Source organism: Macaca nemestrina, chromosome 12 (genome assembly GCF_043159975.1).
Source record: "Macaca nemestrina isolate mMacNem1 chromosome 12, mMacNem.hap1, whole genome shotgun sequence".
NCBI lineage: Eukaryota > Metazoa > Chordata > Mammalia > Primates > Cercopithecidae > Macaca > Macaca nemestrina.
Genome location: NC_092136.1, coordinates 21,478,839 through 21,497,352, shown reverse-complemented (window position 1 = coordinate 21,497,352; position 18,514 = coordinate 21,478,839). Strand labels below are relative to the sequence as shown.

The 18,514-nt window shown below is 39.1% G+C and overlaps 1 protein-coding gene across 5 annotated transcripts in view; it reads left to right on the top strand.

Annotated features, from left to right (window-relative positions):
• LOC105471617 (exostosin glycosyltransferase 2) overlaps window positions 1-18,514 on the top strand; it is a 198,864-nt gene that overhangs the window by 69,261 nt on the left and 111,089 nt on the right. For all 5 annotated transcript variants that reach the window (XM_071074814.1, XM_071074813.1, XM_011724183.2 and 2 more), the window contains one exon: window positions 15,628-15,759. In XM_071074814.1, the coding sequence (XP_070930915.1) occupies window positions 15,628-15,759 (132 nt within the window). The remainder of the gene's footprint in view (window positions 1-15,627; window positions 15,760-18,514) is intronic.

Below are 18,514 nucleotides of genomic sequence, written 5' to 3'. Positions count from 1 at the left end.
AAGCCCACTATTGAGACCTGCTGCTTAGAGAAATATTCCTTCCAAAATAGTAAGAATTTAAAAAACCATTTTATTTTACCTTTGCTTTTTCTCTGATGCTTTTTCTTGCCTTATGTAGATCTGAGTTCCTGACCTATATAATTTTCCTTCTCTCTGAAGAACATTTAACATTTCTTGCAAGGCAAGGCTACTGACAAATTTCCTCAGTTCTTTTTCCGAGAAAATCTTTATTTCTCCTTCACTTTGGGGTAAATTTTGCAGGGTCCAGAATTCTTCAGTGTGTGATTTTTTTCTCTCAACACTTTAAATATTTCACTCCACTTTCTTCTATTGCATGGTTTTTAGGAGAAGTCAGATGAAATTCTTATCCTTGTTCCTCTGTAGGTAAGATGTTTTCCCCTACCCCTGGCGTCTATAGAGATTTTTTTTTCTTTATGCTTGATTTTCTGAAGTTTGAATATGATATGTTAGGTGTGGTTTTTGTTTTTTGGGGGTTTTCTTTTTTTAATGTATTTATGGTTTTTTCCTTTTGTTTTTTGTTGTTGTTGTGTTTTTTTTGTTTTTTGTTTTTTGTTTTCATATATTCTGTTTATTTTCTGAGCTTCCTGGATCTGTAGTTTGGTATCTTGATATTAATTTGGTAAAATCCTCAGTCATTATTGCTTCACATATTGCTTCTGTTCCTTTCTCTGTTTCTTCTCTTCTGGTATTTTCATTACATGTAATTTATACCTTTTGTAGTTGTTCTACAGTTGTTGGAGATCCTGTTTTGTTTTCTTCACTCTTTTTTTTTCCTGTGCTTTTCAGGTTTGGAAGTTACTGTTATAATATCCTCAAGTTCAGAGATTCTTTCTTCAGTTGTATCCAGTTTAATAATGAGCCCACCTTCATTTTCATTACAGTGTGTTTGATCTCTATCATTTCTTTTTTATTCTTTCTTAGAATTTTCATCTCTCTGCTTACATTATTCATCTGCTCTTGCATGTTGTCTGCTTTTTCCATTAGAACCTTTAGCATATTAATCATAATTGTTTTAAATTTCTGATCTGGTAATTTCAACATCTCCGCCATATCTCATTCTGGTTCTGATGCTTACTCAGTATCTTCAAACTGTGTTTTTACTTTTCAGTATGCCTTGTAATTTTTTTTGTTGAAGTCTGGACATGAGGTACTGGGTGAAAGGAACTCTGGGAAGTAGGCCTTTAATGGTATGGTGGTATTGTGTCGGGGAAGGCCTGGACTGTGAACTTCACAAATGCTTCTCAGTTTTTCCCCAACCTTGCGTAGGTGGGACAGGATGGCTACAGAGGACTAGAGTTGGGTATTTCCCCACTTTTCTGTGGAAGGTTAGAGCCAGCTGGAGTTGGGTATTTCCTTTCCCTCAGATAGGATAGGCTCTGATAAAACCCTAACAGGTTAGGCTCTTGTTAAATAGTTTCTCCTGAGGGCAAACCTTGTTAAGAACAGAATGGTCTGGTGTATTTCAGAATGGTTACTTTTCCTTCCCCTTTCTAGAAGCGCCAAGGGGTTGTTCTCTAGTATTCTCTGTGAGAACCTGGTTGAACAACTTCTGGAGGTAAAACTCTCGAAGTGTGGGGATGCCCCCATCTCCCTCCCTGACTGGGTTTCCCTGGAGTTTTTAAACTCTCAGACTTGTCCACACTGAGCCTCCAGCAATTTGTCGATTACAGTTAAGGTTTTCCTACCCCGGCACTGGTTCCTGGAGAAGTTTCTGCTCCAGTAAGTTGTGATTCTCTCTATTCACCTGTCTGTCTCTTCAGTTTTCAAGGCAGCTGTTTGCCATGTGACCTCATTTGCTTGATAGATTGGAGAAAAGCTGTTGATTTTTTCATTTCAGCCTTTTACTTGTGTTAGGACAGAATGGTGACTGCTAAGCTTATTCAGTGCCAGACTGGAAACCAGAAACCCCCAGACAGGATTTTAGTAGACGGAAGAGTATGAAGATGGCATTCCAGAAGAAGGGAATACCATGAACAAAGTAATGATCATGTGTTTGTGGGCCAGTGGAGGAAGTGACTTCCCTAGACCAGCAGAAGCATGGTGAAAATAGTGGGCGAGAAGTTTAGATATGTTGAGTGCAACAGATTTTGAAGGATATTGAGTGTCTTGGAGTAAAGAGGAAGGAGGTAATGGATATTGGACAAAGGGTAATCTGGACTGTGAGAAGCTGGGGTAATGGGAAGAGCTCTGCTATTGATTGTGTGTGTGGAAACTCTCATGGGCTATTGCTGGGATATAAGGGTCTGGGTATTTGTTTTAGTTATTTACTTAACAAGTTGTTTTGTAGCTGGCTAATTTACTGAACTTGCTTATTAGTTCCGATAGGTTTTTAGCTGATTCTTTAGGGTTTCCTTCATAGCCAATCTATGGAAAGTTCTTGGATTTATTTTCACATTTGTTTCCTTTTTCTGTTTTCTTTGGATTTGTTTCATTTTCCACATTAAGTTGGATGCTTACTTTATTTTTGTATGGTAATTCGGTGTATACATCAGAATAAAATTAAAATGGAACTAGAAGCAGTTGGAATTTCAGAAATATCTGAAGTCTCAGATTTCATCTCTTAGATTTTAAAAATAAAAAATGGCTATACACTTTTCTCTTAAATAGGTGAGATATATTATCAGGCTTCAACTTAACATTTAAGACAAATGTCAGATTTTTTATTGCTGTGAACTTATTGCTGAGGAAAGAAAACATTTAAATATTTTTCTCTAGCCACAAATCCCCATAAGTTTAAAGATTTTGACCGAATGCCATACTTTATGTATGTTAAAAAATTGTAAGCCAGGATCAATGGCACGTACCTCTAGCCACAGCTGCTCAGGAGGCCAAGGCAGGAGGTTTACCTGAGCCTGGGAGTTTGAAGCTGTGGTGTGCAATGATTGTGCCTGTGAATAGCTACTATGCTTCAGTCTGGGCAATGGAACAAGACCCAGGCTCTTAAAAAAAAAAAAAAAAAAAAAGTAATATTCAGTGAATACAATTTTACAGTTTTTAATCCTTTCAAAGTACATTAAAAATAGTATGCTAAATCTTTGATATTTCTTCCTCCAGGAGGTGAAGCTTCATTACTTTCCCTTTCAGTATAGACTGAACATAGTGACTTGCTTCTAGGGGGCATACACTATGGGATGGGAACAGTAGTAATTTAACAGTGGGGAAACCTGGCAGACCCCACCTTAACTATGTGAGCAAGGTTAACATTACTTGTAATAAGTCATATTGATAGCATGTGTCCCCTGATGGAATGTGAAGAGAAGGGTACATCATCTCTGTAATATTCTCCAAAATCTATAACCTCAATCTAGTAAGTAGAAAACATCAGATAAACCCAAATTGAGGGACATTCTATGAAAGTCCTGACCAGTACTGTTCAACTGTGTCAGTGTCATGTAAGACAAGGAAAGACTGAGAAACTGTCACTGATTAGAGGAGACTGAGCTGACATGATGAGTAAATGCAGTATGGTGTCCTGGATTAGATCCTGGAACAGAAAAAGGGACTTCCGGAGAAAACTGGGAATCTGGAGAAGAAAAAAAAGTATGTCGTTTGGTTAATAGAATGTACCGATGTTAACCTCTTGGTTTTGATAATGGTACCATGGTGATGTAAGATGTTAACATTAGGAGAACCTGGATGAGGGGCATTCCAGATATTTGAGAACTCTCTGGCTACTATTGCAACTGTTCCCTAAGTCTATAAGTATTTCAAAATAAAAAGTTAGAAAAAGCAATCACCAGCTGGGCATGGTGGCTCATGCCTGTAATCCCAGCACTTTGGGAGGCCGAGGCAGGTGGATCACCTGAGGTCAGGTGTTCGAGACCACCCTGGCCACGAGCGAAACCCCATCTCTACTAAAAATATAAAAATTAGCCAGGCATGGTGGCAGATGCCTGTAATCCCAGCTACTCGGGAGGCTGAGGTAGGAGAATCGCTTGAACCCAGTAGGCCGAGGTTGCAGTGAGCCGAGATTGCGCCACTGCACTCCAGCCTGGGAGACAGAGTGAAACCCCATCTCAAAAAAAAAAGAAAAGAAAAACAGAAACCAATTACCACTTTACATGGCAAAAAAGTAGAAAAATATTTAAACCTACCAAAAACTTATAAAATGAATTCTGCTGCTGTTAGGTGAACCACTGGGTGTGGCTTTCTATAAATTTTCAGCGAGTGCCATATGGGTGGGTTCCTAAATTACTGAATTTATATAACTGAGAGGTGAAGATGGTGGGTCTGGGAAAATGTACTGGATTAACAGAAACGTGTTTCCAGGAGTTGCACGTAGAGAAGGCAAATAAAACAGCTTCATGAATAAGGAAGGGAAAATAGCAGTCTCACGTTTTATGTGGCAAGGTGTTTTACATTCAACTAAATTAACAAAATAAATATTTTAAATAAAGAAAACAATTTGTATATGGATAAATCCCAGGTATATTAACCTTTTTGCTTCAAAATCCCTTTTTATGTTACAGAAAGTAAGTTCTATTAATTGCTGTTTGTTGAATCCCAAAGTTGAAGGGATATCACATGTTTGTGAACTTCCTCTGCTCTTCTGGAGAAACTGGTAACATGGGCATAGTAAATGTCTACAAAAACCTCCAGTCCACAAGAAGTGCCTTTCAGGGGTTTTGCTGATATTTTTGCCCTCTAATTTTAAGTTAGTTGTCAGGTAACTCTTATATTTATGAAAATGGAGTACGTAAAAGAATAAACAAAAAAATATTGCTTACAGTAATTCTAAACTAAAAATAAGGATGCTTGGGTTATAATTTGGCCTTACTATTGAGCTTTTTGAGCTGTCAGATGAAGATTATTAGAGCCTATCTCTGGGACCTTCAGACTGTTATGAGGTAGTCCAGGAAGGACATCAGACTCCCTGCTCTTGTGCTGTCAAAAGGACCAGTGAGCACCAAAGAGCCTGTTGGACACAGGGCTTTGGAAAGTTGGGAATGTTCTTTGCTGCTATTTTGTTAAAGCAAACAAATGAAAAGGAATAATTAGCCTTTGGCACATGTATTTGGAAAGGCTTAGAATCCCTTTGGAAGTTTTCAGGCTTATCTTCAGACACAGCTTTGAAAGATAAATCCATGATGCATGGAAATATTTTCCAGCCCTTCACCTGAAATAAATGGTTCTGTCAATGTTAGTGTGTTAAGAGAAAATTTCCTATAGCTCAGATCTCTTGAATCTCCTCATTTGCTAAGAGGGAGAAGATTTGCCTTTTTAACAATGCAGCTGTTTCTTAAACTTCGGGAGGGAGCAAGTGAATGCTTTATTTAATCTGTCTTGGTTCTCTGAGGTTTTGGGGTCTGTGTTTTGTTGTTTTCTCATTAAGTTTGGAAAATTCTTAGCTCTTTTTCCTTTAAATACATCTGCTGCCTTGTTCTCTACTTCACCCTCTCTCCTCTTCTGAGACTATAGTTACAGGTATGTTAGAGTGTTTGATATCGTCCTACAGTCTACAGTTCTAGAGTACTCTGTTTTGGATTTCCTCCCCCCCTCCCAACTCTTTTTTCTCTTTGTGTTTCAGTTTGGATAGTTTCTATTGTTCTGTCTTCAAGCTCTCTCTTGTCTTGGCTCTGTCTAGTGTGCTAAGCCTGTTAAAAGAATTCTTCATTTATAATACTGTTTTTTCACTTCTAGCATTTTTATTTGACTGTTTTTTATATTATCCATCTTTCTACTAAAAATTCCCATATGTTCCTGTGAGTTGTCCACCTTTTTCACTAGATCCTTTAACAAATTAATTACAGTTAAAGTCCTTGTCTAATAGTTCCATCATCTTGGTCATCTTTGAGTTAGGTTCTGTTGACAGCTTTATTTTAATTACAGTTAAAGTCCTTGTCTAATAGTTCCATCATCTTGGTCATCTTTGAGTTAGGTTCTGTTGACAGCTTTTTTTATGTCAATGGTCTGTTTTCTCTTATTTTTTGTTTCTGGAAAACTTTGATTGAAAGATGGGCATTCTGTGTAGAAAAACAGAAGAGACCAACTTAAATATCATGTTCAGAAATGAGCACACCTTCTCTTCTGTCAGGCCTTTAGTGTGGGAGGCTGACTCAGTCTACTCAGTAATTAGGGATGGGTTTCAGCTGATTTGTGGTTGGAGTGACCATCAGTGTGCCACAGACTTCCAGTGCTCCCAGGACATGGTGGCCACTACCTTACACTTGGTGTGAGGCCCCGCCTCCTGGAGTGCTTCTCAGAGTTCCTGCCTGGCCCTCTGCTCTTAGTAAACCCAACCTGCCCCCTTTCTTCTCACTCCTGTTCCTCCCTTGGTATAGACTGCTGGTGCTTGTACTTGGTGCTAGGCTCATGGTGGGGGCAGTGGGATTTTCCCTTCCCCTAATCCAGCCTCGGTCTTAGGCCCTTTTCCTGGAGCCTGGGGAGTGAATCTTTCTCAGTGTTCCTGTTCTTTCCTCTGGTGGCAGCTTAACCTGCCCTTCCTCTTGGAGGGTCTTGGACTGGAGAGTTTCCTGCCCTTCCCTGAGTGGTAGTGAACCTCTGCCTTGTGTCAGTGCAGGGTCCTGATCTGAGCCAGTGCTCCCGCTTGTCTTTCTGGGGCAGATGGCTTTTGCTTCTACACCTCCTGGCGAGGCAGTATACCTTTGCCTGTGATTAGTGGTGGGAGGGTATCCTGTTCCTCCCACAGCAGTAGACTTTTTGCATGGCTTCTGGTGGAGTTGGGGGAGTTTTTTGCCCTCCTTTGGGAGCAGAGGGCTTTTGCTTCGCCCTTTCTAGCAGTAGTGGTTTACTGGGGGCTGGAAGGATTCCTACGTCTAGAAATAGTGGATCCTGGACATGGTAAGGTTTCCTTCTGTCCTCCAACCCTTGAGACTTTTGTTTTGGATGACAAAAACTACAATAAGTGGGCAGAGTTTTATCCAAATCTTCCTCAGAAGCATCCAGCAGAAGAGAACTTGCAAGTGAATGTGGATCCCCTTGTGTCTAGAGCTTCTAAACTGTCCTGATGGCCCATGCTCAGTTTTGAGAATTTGTTAAAATTGTAGCTGTTTTCTGTGGCTGCTTTTATGAAGTCCACCTCCTCTTCCTGTGCTCTTCCAAAGCTGAAATAATTTGTGTGTCCCAGCTCGCCTTGGAGAGGCTTGCCATCTTTGAAATGTAGTTCCCTTGACTGCCTTATGAACACAGCTCTCTTATGGGCCTAAGGAAAGTTATGATGTTTGTAGGTTATGATGTTTGTAGGCTTTTTCTCATTATTATGGTAGATTCCATGTTCTCTTTTGACTTTCTCCATCCTAAGCAGAAGCGAATCCTTTATGTTATGACCAACCAGTGAGTGGGGAGAGGGGAAATGGAGCAGTATTTAAGCAAGTACCGATCCATAGTTACGTGTCATTGCCAGATGTTTGGATGGCATTAGCACTTGGAAGTTGGGACAGAAGCATAGCTGGCTGGTTTTGTTTTGTGGGTTCCATTAGAAAAATCCTTTAATATACCAAAATTAAGCCTATTGACCTACGTCACATTCAGGAGGTTCTGATTAAAAGGGCAGTCCAAAGTTGACTGGTTCATTAGAGCCAGCCATCATTGGATGCAGATACTCTTGGGCTAGGTAGGGTTTTTATATAATCTTTGTGCTATTGGACAGACCTCCTGACCACTTTGAGGTAGCAAACTTACATGACACAGTTTTAAAAGTTGTTTATCTCTCTCGTAGTCTATACAAGCGTAACATAAAGGACATTCTTAGTCCTGTTTCTGCCTTGCTGTTACAACCAGGAACAGATTTTCCTCCTTTTCCCTCAGATCCACTCCCCTAATCTTTCACTTTTTAAAATTTGGTATACAAGATGTGATGCCATGATTAAATGATTATTTTCCCCTTAAGCCTCATGAATTGACACCTTGATGATTTGGAAAACTTTTGTAGGATGCAAGTGGTGCCTGTCCTACCTTGTGCCTATAGGGCACTGTTGTCAGATGGATTTGTTCTTTCAACAATGTTTAACTGCCTGCCCTTTAACAGGTGCTGTGTTAGGTGCTAGGAGTTCAGTGGTGAGCAAAACCAGACATATTCACACTCATGGAGTTTCTGGAAAAGGACTGTCTTCTTTCTCAGAAACCTCATGATTGATTTAGAAGGGACATGTTATTGATTGCTGTACTTTTTGATATGAAATGCTATCATACTCCCACTTGATGTATTTTTATTATTTCCAGCTCCATTCTCTGGGGGTTGGATTTCTTCACTGTCTTCAGGAACTGAGATGAATGGAGTTGTAACACTGAGATCCTATTCTCTTTCCTCTTCCCCTTCACCCATTCTCACCCCAAAACAGTGCTGCCAACTGTTGAATATATTCTTCTTCTTTTCTTTTCTTTTTTTTTTTTTGAGGCAAAGTCTTGCTCTGTCGCCCAGGCTAGAGTGCAGTGGCGCGATCTCGGCTCAATGCAAACCCCGCCTCCCGGGTTCAAGTGATTCTCATACCTCAGCCTCCCAAGTAGCTGGGATTACAGGCTCCCGCCACCACACCCAGCTAATTTTTGTATTTTTTAGTAGAGACAGGGTTTCACCATCTTGGCCAGGCTGGTCTCAAACTCCTGACCTCATGATCCACCCGCCTCGGCCTCCCAAAATGTTGGGATTACAGGCATGAGCCACTGTGCCCGGCCCTGTTGAATATATTCTAATGTAAGTGACAAAGACCCTAAGGGGACAGGACTGATGTAAGTGTTGGAGAGAGAGCTAACATTTCCCAACTGCCTATTCTGCGCTAGCACTGCGGTACTTCGTAAACCTCATCTCATTGAATCTTAATGGGATAGGGGGTGTGATCTCCATCTTACAGATTCAAAAAACAGAGGTTAAGTAACTTAAAATTGCGCAAGATGCTCTATAACTGTTGTCCTTTCCCCTATGCCACACTGGCTTCCCTTCAACAATTACTGCTAATCCTATTGCCTACGCATTACTGAAAATTAAGAAATGAATCACATTTAACTGATGTATCAATTGAAATAGCAATTTCAATTTGGAGTTCCACTTTGCCCATGATAGTTTTAAGCTGGCCCAGTCCCTGCCCTAGAGGAGCTTTATAATTCTCATGTTTGAAAGTATCATAGGAACTATGTAGTTCTTATGCTGCGAAATCTGCATGTTTTATAAACAGAATCACAGTGGAATCTGATTAACCAAGAAAGTTTAAATGCTTTGTTCAAGGTTATATTGGTATGACCTATTTATTCACCTGTAACTTAACTCTTCAGCTGTGTACCTTCCACAGTTTAGAGTGACTGGGGAATTTGCATAGCTGCTGAAGAATCCGTCATTCACACTTTTAAGATAGATATAAATGTGGACCATGTTTTAGGGGAGAAAAAGCCATAATAAGCACTTATTTGCATTTGCTCCCTGGATGAGAATAGTGGTGCTTTCGTACATTGCCAACATAGCTGAAAACTCCTTCCTCTCTGTGGATAAGCAGGCTATACTGAGTCCTGGAGGGACTATAAATTATAATACCTTCTGAACATTTCAAGGTATTACAGAGGTCCTGCAGAAACAATTAAGCCTGAGAAGTTCACTTATCCCCAGGCTGAGACACTTGAACTATGATTATTGGCAAAACTTGCTTCCTTTCTGAGTGAATTGCAATTTGGTGGACAGGGTGAGATGATTTGAGACATCTTAAATTAGAAGTTCAGTTGTGCATTTGTGCCTTTGGCTGGTGTCCTGGGTGGATTTCTTACCAATCGTTGTTTTCTATAAATCCCAAAATCTGCTGTCTCCACTGTGATTATATGTGAGCATAAAGCTTTGGAATGCTTCAGTTGGAATGTGGTTTAATTTGAATATGACTTAAAAGAACATATGATGATAGACCCATTTGGGTAGAAGAGGAGATAAATATTCAGGATATATGTGTGTTTATGTTTGGCCTGATGATTTGTAAATTTTTACACCTTTCAGTTTCTTGAAAAAGGACCATTTTCTAAAACTTGCTGTGTGCTGGTACTCTTAATGCTCTAGAACGGGGTAGAAAAAGGTCTGAATTTAGAGTTAGGAATCATGGATTTGAATCGTGATTCTGCTCCTTAATATCTTTGTATCTTAGTTTCCTCACTTATAAGATGAAACTGTCCCAAATGAGTGACAAACTGGTTGTGAAGAGCAGATGAAATCATGAATATAAAAGTGCTCTGCAGCAGGTAGAACACGAACATTTGCAAGGATGCTGATTTTTAAAATGCCAGTATCTATTTCCAAGGACCTCACAGTCTAGCTGGAGAGAAAAAAGTGATCCTCTGAAATGACAGAAAAACAATTATAGAACAGTATATAACAACTAATGTGTATGGCAAAAACTGTAAGGGCTAAGGGATTTCATAGCAAGGGGAGATTGGTGGTAATAGAAGTGATCAGTAAAAGTTTCATAGGGAAGATGGGTTCTTTCAGGTCTCATAAAATGTAAATATTTTGGCTGGATGCTAGGAGAGAAAGCAGTAACATGAATTTAAGCAGGATTGAGATTGTAGCGAATCGGGCATATCTAAGAAGCAATAGCAGGGAGGCAGCCAGCTGTGTGCCCAGATGACCAACTATCGGACAACTTGAGAAAGTCAGATACCCTTGAAAGCTAAATCTGTATTTCAGCTTTTCTTTGAGTAGGAGACATTCTCATTGTGCATGCTTTGCCTTCTTCTTATTAGTCAGTGGAGATGATAGTAGTTACATAACTCAAGTTACCCTAGGCTTTTAACTAATGGATAGAACACTTGCCCTGGAAACAGAAGCAAAGTAAGCACATCTAGACCAGAAAGCATCTTTTTCCTTTACCCTTTTGGGTTATCCTTACAATTTCCCCATGTTAAATGTTCACATGTTCACTCCCTTGCATAAATCCTGATAGCCTCTGGTTTTGAGTGGAATCAGATCTGAATGAAGCTGGAGAGATCATATAGAGTAGCATTCTGCTTTTGTTAGGAACTGAGTTTAACCTCTGCTCGGATAAGGAACTGCCTTCTTTCCAAAGACTATATCGGACCAGGAAAGAGTAGCTGATACTGGAGCAACCCTCCTGCCAAAAGAAGAAAAAATTATAAAAGTTTATTTAAAACAACTGTTTACAGGCATTGTAGAGCAACTAACATAGTATTTGAGGGAATACCATTCCTGAGAGGAAGAAAGCACTTGGAATTGAGCTACATAGTCACTCTGGCATTTTCCCTGAGGGTACTTGCCAATTCTCTATCCAAGAGTGTGGGGTCCCAGCAGAAAGCCCAGTCCTACAGGGCTTAGAGGTTGGAGTTAGGGGCTATTAAAGTATTTGGAATCTGAAACACAAAATCCCAGGAGAAAGAAAACCACAAGGAAGAAAGTGAAAAATGTGCTTGTAATCTTCCCTTGGGGTATTTGCCAACTCCTAAGGTACACATGATCAGAGCAAGGCTCCAAGAATCCTTGTAAAAAGCAGCAGTTGGGAATGTTGTGAGCAATGCAGATATTTCAGCAGCCATATACAGTGCTGGTGAGAGGTTGGTATTCAAGGCCTGCCAAGGTAGAGGGGCCCTGGCAAATACAGACACCCCAGGCTTTAATTGGAGGCCTCAGAAGGACCACACTTTGAGCATAAGGGAAAGCTGAAATAAGCTAGCTCTGACACAACTTAAAACTGACCTCTGACAGGATTAAAGTGGCCTGACTGTACTCTTACACCTGCCAGAAGAATACGTTACACTCTTAGGAGGAAGATAATCTGAATCATCCAGAACCTCTACAGGTTTTAAACAGAATGTCTGCCATCCAATAAAAAATTAAGAAGCATGCTAAAATTGAGACCAAATGACCAAAATGAAGAGAAAAACAACAGATATCCACAGGTGATTCAGATATTGGAGTTTATTAGTCAAGAACTGACTATGTTTAAGAAAGTAGAAAAAAAGAAGGATACTTTCAACAAAGACATGAAATCTACTTTTGACAAGATCAAATGGAAATTCTGGAACTGAAAAAATATAGGAATGAAATTAAGAATTTAATACATTATTTAATAGCAGTTTAAACACCAAAGAAAAAGGGATAGATTATTGAACCAGAAGAAAAGTTAGTAGAAAACACCCAGATTGAAGCACAGAGAGAAAACATACTGAAAAGAGAATAAGAGATACATGAGATACATTGAAAACATTGTGAAATATATTTCACATATATGTACATTTGGAGTCTCAGGAGAGTGCAACGGTAGTAATATTTAAGAAATATTGGTGAAACCCCATCTCTACTCAAAATACAAAAAATTAGCCGGGTGTGGTGGCGGGTGCCTGTAGTCCCAGCTACTAGGGAGGGTGAGGCAGGAGAATGGCATGAACTCGGAAAGCAGAGATTGCAGTCAGTGAGCTGAGATCACGCCACTGCACTCCAGCCTGGGTGACAGAGGGAGACTCTGTCTCCAAAAAAAAGAAATATTGGCTGAGAGTTTTCTAAAATCAGTGGAAAGCATCAAACCACAAACTGAAGAAGCACTACAGTCCTCAGTGGAATAAATACAAAGGGCCACATCTAGGCATGTCATAGTTGAATTACTGTAAGCCAAAGACAGAGAAAGCTTAAATGCAGTCAGAAATAAAAAGCATATTGTCTTCAAAGGTGCACCAGTAAGATTGACAGCTGGTTTATCAATGAAGAATTGGTTGAAACCAGAATACAATAGAAGTATACCTTGAATGTTCTGAAAGAAAATAATCACTCACCTAGAATTCTCTACCTATCAAAAGTATCCTTCAAAAATTGTTTGGGTAAAAAGAAGCTTTCAAACAAGTAAAAAGAGAGAGTCATCCACTAATTCTGCAATGAAATAAATAAAATAAATTCTTCAGTTAGCAGGAAGATGATATGTGATGGAAGCTCAGATATGCATCAAGAAAAGAAAGGGTAAATACATGGTGAAAATTTACTTTAAAAAATAATGATGTCCCCAGGCACGGTGGCTCTTGCTTGTAATCCCAGCACTTTGGGAGGCCAAGGCTCGTGGATCACGAGATCAGGAGTTTGAGACCAGTCTGACCAACATGGTGAAACCCCATCTCTACTAAAAATACAAAAATTAGCCGAGTGTGGTGGTGCATGCCTGTAATCCCAGCTACTTAGGAGGCCGAAGTGGGAGAATCGCTTGAACCTAGGAGGTGGAGGTTGCAGTGAGCCGAGATTGCGCCACTGTACTCCAGCCTGGGTGACAGAGAAAGACTCTGTCTCAAAAATAAATAAATAAATAAATAATAAAAATAAATAAATAAAAAACATGTCTTGTGGGATTTAAAATGTGTAGATGAAAAATATTTGACAATAATAGCATAGCAGATAGGAGAGAGCTGATAAGTTATAAAATTGTTAGTTTGAGATGTAATATAATAAAGCAATGATGCTTACTGTAGTTGTTAGGAAAGCTACTCAATAACAAAGGACTAAATAACTAGCAACCTAATGAAGAAGAAAAATGTGGAATAATAATAAAAATTTTTTGATCAATTCTAAAGGTGAGAAAAAACTAAAATAACAAGAGATAAATAGGAAACAAATAGAATGATCATACATTTAAACTCAGCCATATCAGTAATGTAAATTAAATATAAATGGACTGTATTTGTAATTAGGAAACAAATATTTTTGGATGAGATAATATATTAAAACCCAGTAACAGATTGATTATCCCTTATCCAAAATGCTTGGGAGCAGAAGTATTTAAGATTTCAGATTCTTTTTTTAGATTTTAGGGAATCTGAAATGCTCCGATGAGCATTTCCTTTGAGCATCATGTCAGCACTCAAAAAGTTTTGGATTTTGGAGCATTTTAGATTTGAGTTTTTTGGATTTAGGATGCTCAAACTGTATATGCGTTTTGCAACAGACAAGCTTGGGACAAGCTTTGAGGGTAAAAATTTGAAATATATATTTATAAACTTGAAATACATATATGTGTATATAAATAAGTATACACACACACCCTACACAATCCATAGCCACACATACAGGCAGACAAAAATCAATAAGGATATAGAATATTTAAACAAAATTATACCCATCAATTGCAGAATATATATATTTTTAAGTCTACATACATTATTTATAAAAATAAACAATGTGCTGGGCCATAAATCAAGTTTGAATAAATTGTAAAGTATTGAAATCACATGTGTTCTCTGACCACAGCACAGTCAAAGTGCAATCAAAGTAGAAATCAGTAACAGAAAGATAAATAGAAAAAATAAAAATATTTAGAAATTAAACAATATTCAAAGGAAATCAGAACTTTTTTGTCTAAATGGTAATGAAAATGATATGTAAATGTGCAGGGAGCACTTAAATAGGACATAGCGGGAAATTTATAACTTTAAATGCATATATTAGAAATGAAGAAAGGTTGAAATCAATGATCTAAACTTTAATTTTAGGAAGTTAAAAGCAAGATTAATTAAATTCCTTCAAAATAGAAGGAAATAATAAAATAAGAACAAAAACTAGCAAAATAAAAAAAAGTATGATGTGGAAAATCAACAAAATCAAAAGTCGATTTTTACAAAAAGATTAACAAAATTGATAAAGCTCTACTAAGACTGATCAAGTACAAAGAGAAAACACAACAGTATCAGGAATGAAAAGAGATGTATTACAATAGATTCTACAGGTGTTAAATGGATGTGAATGCACAGCTTTATTTCAATAAATTTAACAATTTAGATGGAATGAAGATATCCCTTGAAAAGCACTACTTATGAAACTGACATACACACAGAAAAACATGCATAATCCTATGGCTATGAAAGAAAATTAATCCATAATTTAAAATGTTCACACACACACACACACACACACACACACCAATCCACCCACCCACCCACACCCTTGCCCAGATGGCTTCTGTGAGGAATTCCTCTAAAACCTTTCAGGGAAGAAATAATGCCAACCTCGCATAAAAGTTCTCAAAGAACAGAAAAAGAGAGAATAGTTTCCACCTCATTTTGTAAGGCCAGCATAACTTTGATACCATAACCTGACTTAGATATTGCAAGTGTTGAGCAAAACAAATCAGACACAAAAGGGTAAATACTGTTTGATTCCATTAATATGAAATTCAAGAGCAGACACCACGATTGTAATCAGCATAATGGTTACTCTTAGAGGGGTGAGATACTGACTGGGAAATAGCATGAGGGAATCTTTTGGAATGCTGGAATGTTCTATATCTTTATCTGGATACTAATTATAAGAGTATATACATATGTATAAATCCATTGAGCTGTACACGAGATTTGTGCACTTTACTGTGTGTATGTTATATAAGACAAAATATTATACACTCTGCTATAACACATCAATAGTCTCATCATTACATAATTTATCTTCTATCTTAATTGAATCCAATGTGCATTTCACTTGCTAACATTTTATTTTGACTGCATTTGATAAATGCAAACTTCTGATAGTAGCTGGCTTGAACAGCAGGGAGCATTTGCCCTAGGTACCCCCACCCCTACAACTTTGAGAATAAAGGAATTAGCTAAACCCAGAGTTGACTGTGATGGAGCATCTAGTTTTCCCACTCTGTCTCACTTGCTTGCTCACTTAAAACAGCATTGTTTTCTTTATAGGCCCGGTGGTTCTGGGAAGCGTACTTCCAGTCAATTAAAGCCATTGCCCTGGCCACCCTGCAGATTATCAATGACCGGATCTATCCATATGCTGCCATCTCCTATGAAGAATGGAATGACCCTCCTGCTGTGGTAAGTGAATTCCAGTGCTAGCCACGTGAGGCATGGTCCAGCTGTCAGGGTGGGTGGAAGGAAAATGTACTACAATTATAAAGGTTATTTAAATTATAGCTTTCTAAGATGAGAGTGTGCTTTTTATACTTGGGGGCTGATAAGGGCAGCGTAATTTTGAAACGCTGACAAGAGTGAAAAATACGGAAGCAGCAGCTTCCAGTGTGTTTTAAATGTGCTTAGAAAGACCATCTGTTTATTTTTTTGCAGAGATAAGTAAGGAGGCATGGGTCTTGTTGGAAATCAAAGACATCCTGGTGACTTTTGCAATTGTAATGCTTAGAGCTTTTGAAAAAGTTCTATAAGCAACTTAATAATAATAGCTTGTATTTTGAGTGCTTACTCTCTGCCAGGGACTGTGCTAAGTGCTTTACATGTATTACTTCAATCAATATTTCCAACACACTGTGAGGAAAATAATAAGCAGAAGTGATCTAGAGGCATTACGGATTGCTATAGTCATTTGCTCACAATTGTGGCAGAGGCCTCTAGCTATTTCCAGCAAAGAGATGGAGCGGTCAGAAGCTGTTCTTGGGCTTTCTTCCTTGTGTGAAGGAATCATAAGGCACATGTGTCATTGTAGAGACTGTGGCAGTGGCTTCTAGACACACCTTCTTTTTCACTGAAAATGCCTGAAGTTCTGGAGCTGTAAATTACTACTTCCTAGCTGCTCTGAAGTGGACCTGGCTGTCCAGCTCACAGACCTCAAGGCGTTCCTGTAAGAGAACTAGACTCTTCTCCATTCTTCGTTCTAATCGTCTCTCTCTTTCTGACCAGCCCTCCTTGTCTCCTGATTCTACCTTTTATTTTATTTTTTAAAAATTATTATTATACTTTAAGTTCTAGGGTACATGTACACAACATGCAGATTTGTTACATATGTATACATGTGCCATGTTAGTGTGCTGCGCCCGTTAACTCCTCATTTACATTAGGTTTATCTCCTAATGCTATCCCTCCCCACTCCCCGCTCCCCACAACAGGCCCCAGTGTGTGGTGTTCCCCACCCTGTGTCCAGGTGTTCTCATTGTTCAACTCCAACCTATGAGTGAGAACATGCGGTGTTTGGTTTTCTGTTCTTGCGATAATTTGCTCAGAATGATGGTTTCCAGCTTCATCCATGTCCCTACCAAGGACATGAACTCATCTTTTTTTATGGCTGCATAGTATTCCATGGTGTATATGTGCCACATTTTCTTAATCCAGTCTATCATTGATGGACATTATTGCTATCATTGATTCTACCTTTCCTTTCTTTCTTTCTTTTTTTTTTTTTTTGAGACTGAGTTTTACTCTTGTTGCCCAGGCTTGAGTGCAGTGGCGTGATCTCAGCTCACTGCAACCTCTGCCTCCTGGGTTCAAATGATTCGCCTGCCTCAGCCTCCCTAGTAACTGGGATTACAGGCGCCCGCCACCACACCCAGCTGATTTTTCATTTTTAGTAGAGACGGGGTTGGCCAGGCTGGTCTCGAACTCCTGACTTCAGGTGATCCACCCGCCTTGGCCTCCCGAAGTGCTGAGATTACAGGCACGAGCCATTGCGCCAGGCCCCGATTCTACCTTTTCTAAATAGTGCTGTATATGGCCACCTGATTAATCTTCATATAGGACCATCCTTTTCTCTTTCCTTTCCTGCTTCCCTTCTTCCTACTTTCATCCAGCCTTTTTGAAATGGTTACTGGGTTTTAGGTACTCAGGTGCTGAGAATACAGAAAAAAGAAAACAGTTCCTGCCCTCAAAGAAGCTCTCCACTAATTTGGGAAGCTAGCAAGTAATGCCGTGAACATAGAGGTCCTGTAGTGGAGTGGTGTACTGAGTGCTGTGGGTGCACAGGGGACAGGCATCTCTTCTTGCTGGGACACTTCCTGAAGAGGGAGCGCCCGAGAGGAAGTCAGTATGTGCATATGGTTAAAAACAACAGCAAACATCTCTATGTTTTGCTTGAGGTGAAGTTTCCTTCTATCTCCTCCTTGACTCCATTACCAAAGGCAACATCTCAGAATGTTACCATTCATATATAAGCATAATTTTGTAGTTTTAAAACATATATGGGATTATACTATACTTATTTTTCTGCCTTTTTTTATTTCAGCACTAGATTGTAGACTTATTTTTGTTTTATTCTATATAGGTCTACTTCAGTTTTTTAGGATGGCTGTATTAGTATTCAATTGTTTGGGTATATCGTATGTAATAGATCTATTATTGATAGGTATTTAGACTGCTTTCTTTTTTTTTTTTTTTTCCTTCTTTCTAACAGTAATACAAGGGCATACTTTCATATGTTTACACATAAATATGTGAATATATCTACAGAATTAATTCCAGCTAAAAAACTGCTTAAAGAAAATACATGTTGGCCGGGCGCGGTGGCTCACGCCTGTAATCCCAGCACTTTGGGAGGCCGAGGCGGGCAGATCAGGCGGTCAGGAGATTGAGACCATCCTGGCTAACACAGTGAAACCCCGTCTCTACTAAAAATGCAAAAAATTAGCCGGGTGTGGCAGCGGGTGCCTGTAGTCCCAGCTACTTGGGAGGCTGAGGCAGGAGAATGGCGTGAACCCGGGAGGCAGAGCTTGCAGTGAGCCGAGATCACGCCACTGCACTCCAGCCTGGGCGACAGAGCGAGACTCCATCTCAATAAAAAAAAAAAAAAGAAAATACACATTTTAAATGTTGATAGATATTAACAAATTTCTCTTTCAAAAGACTATAT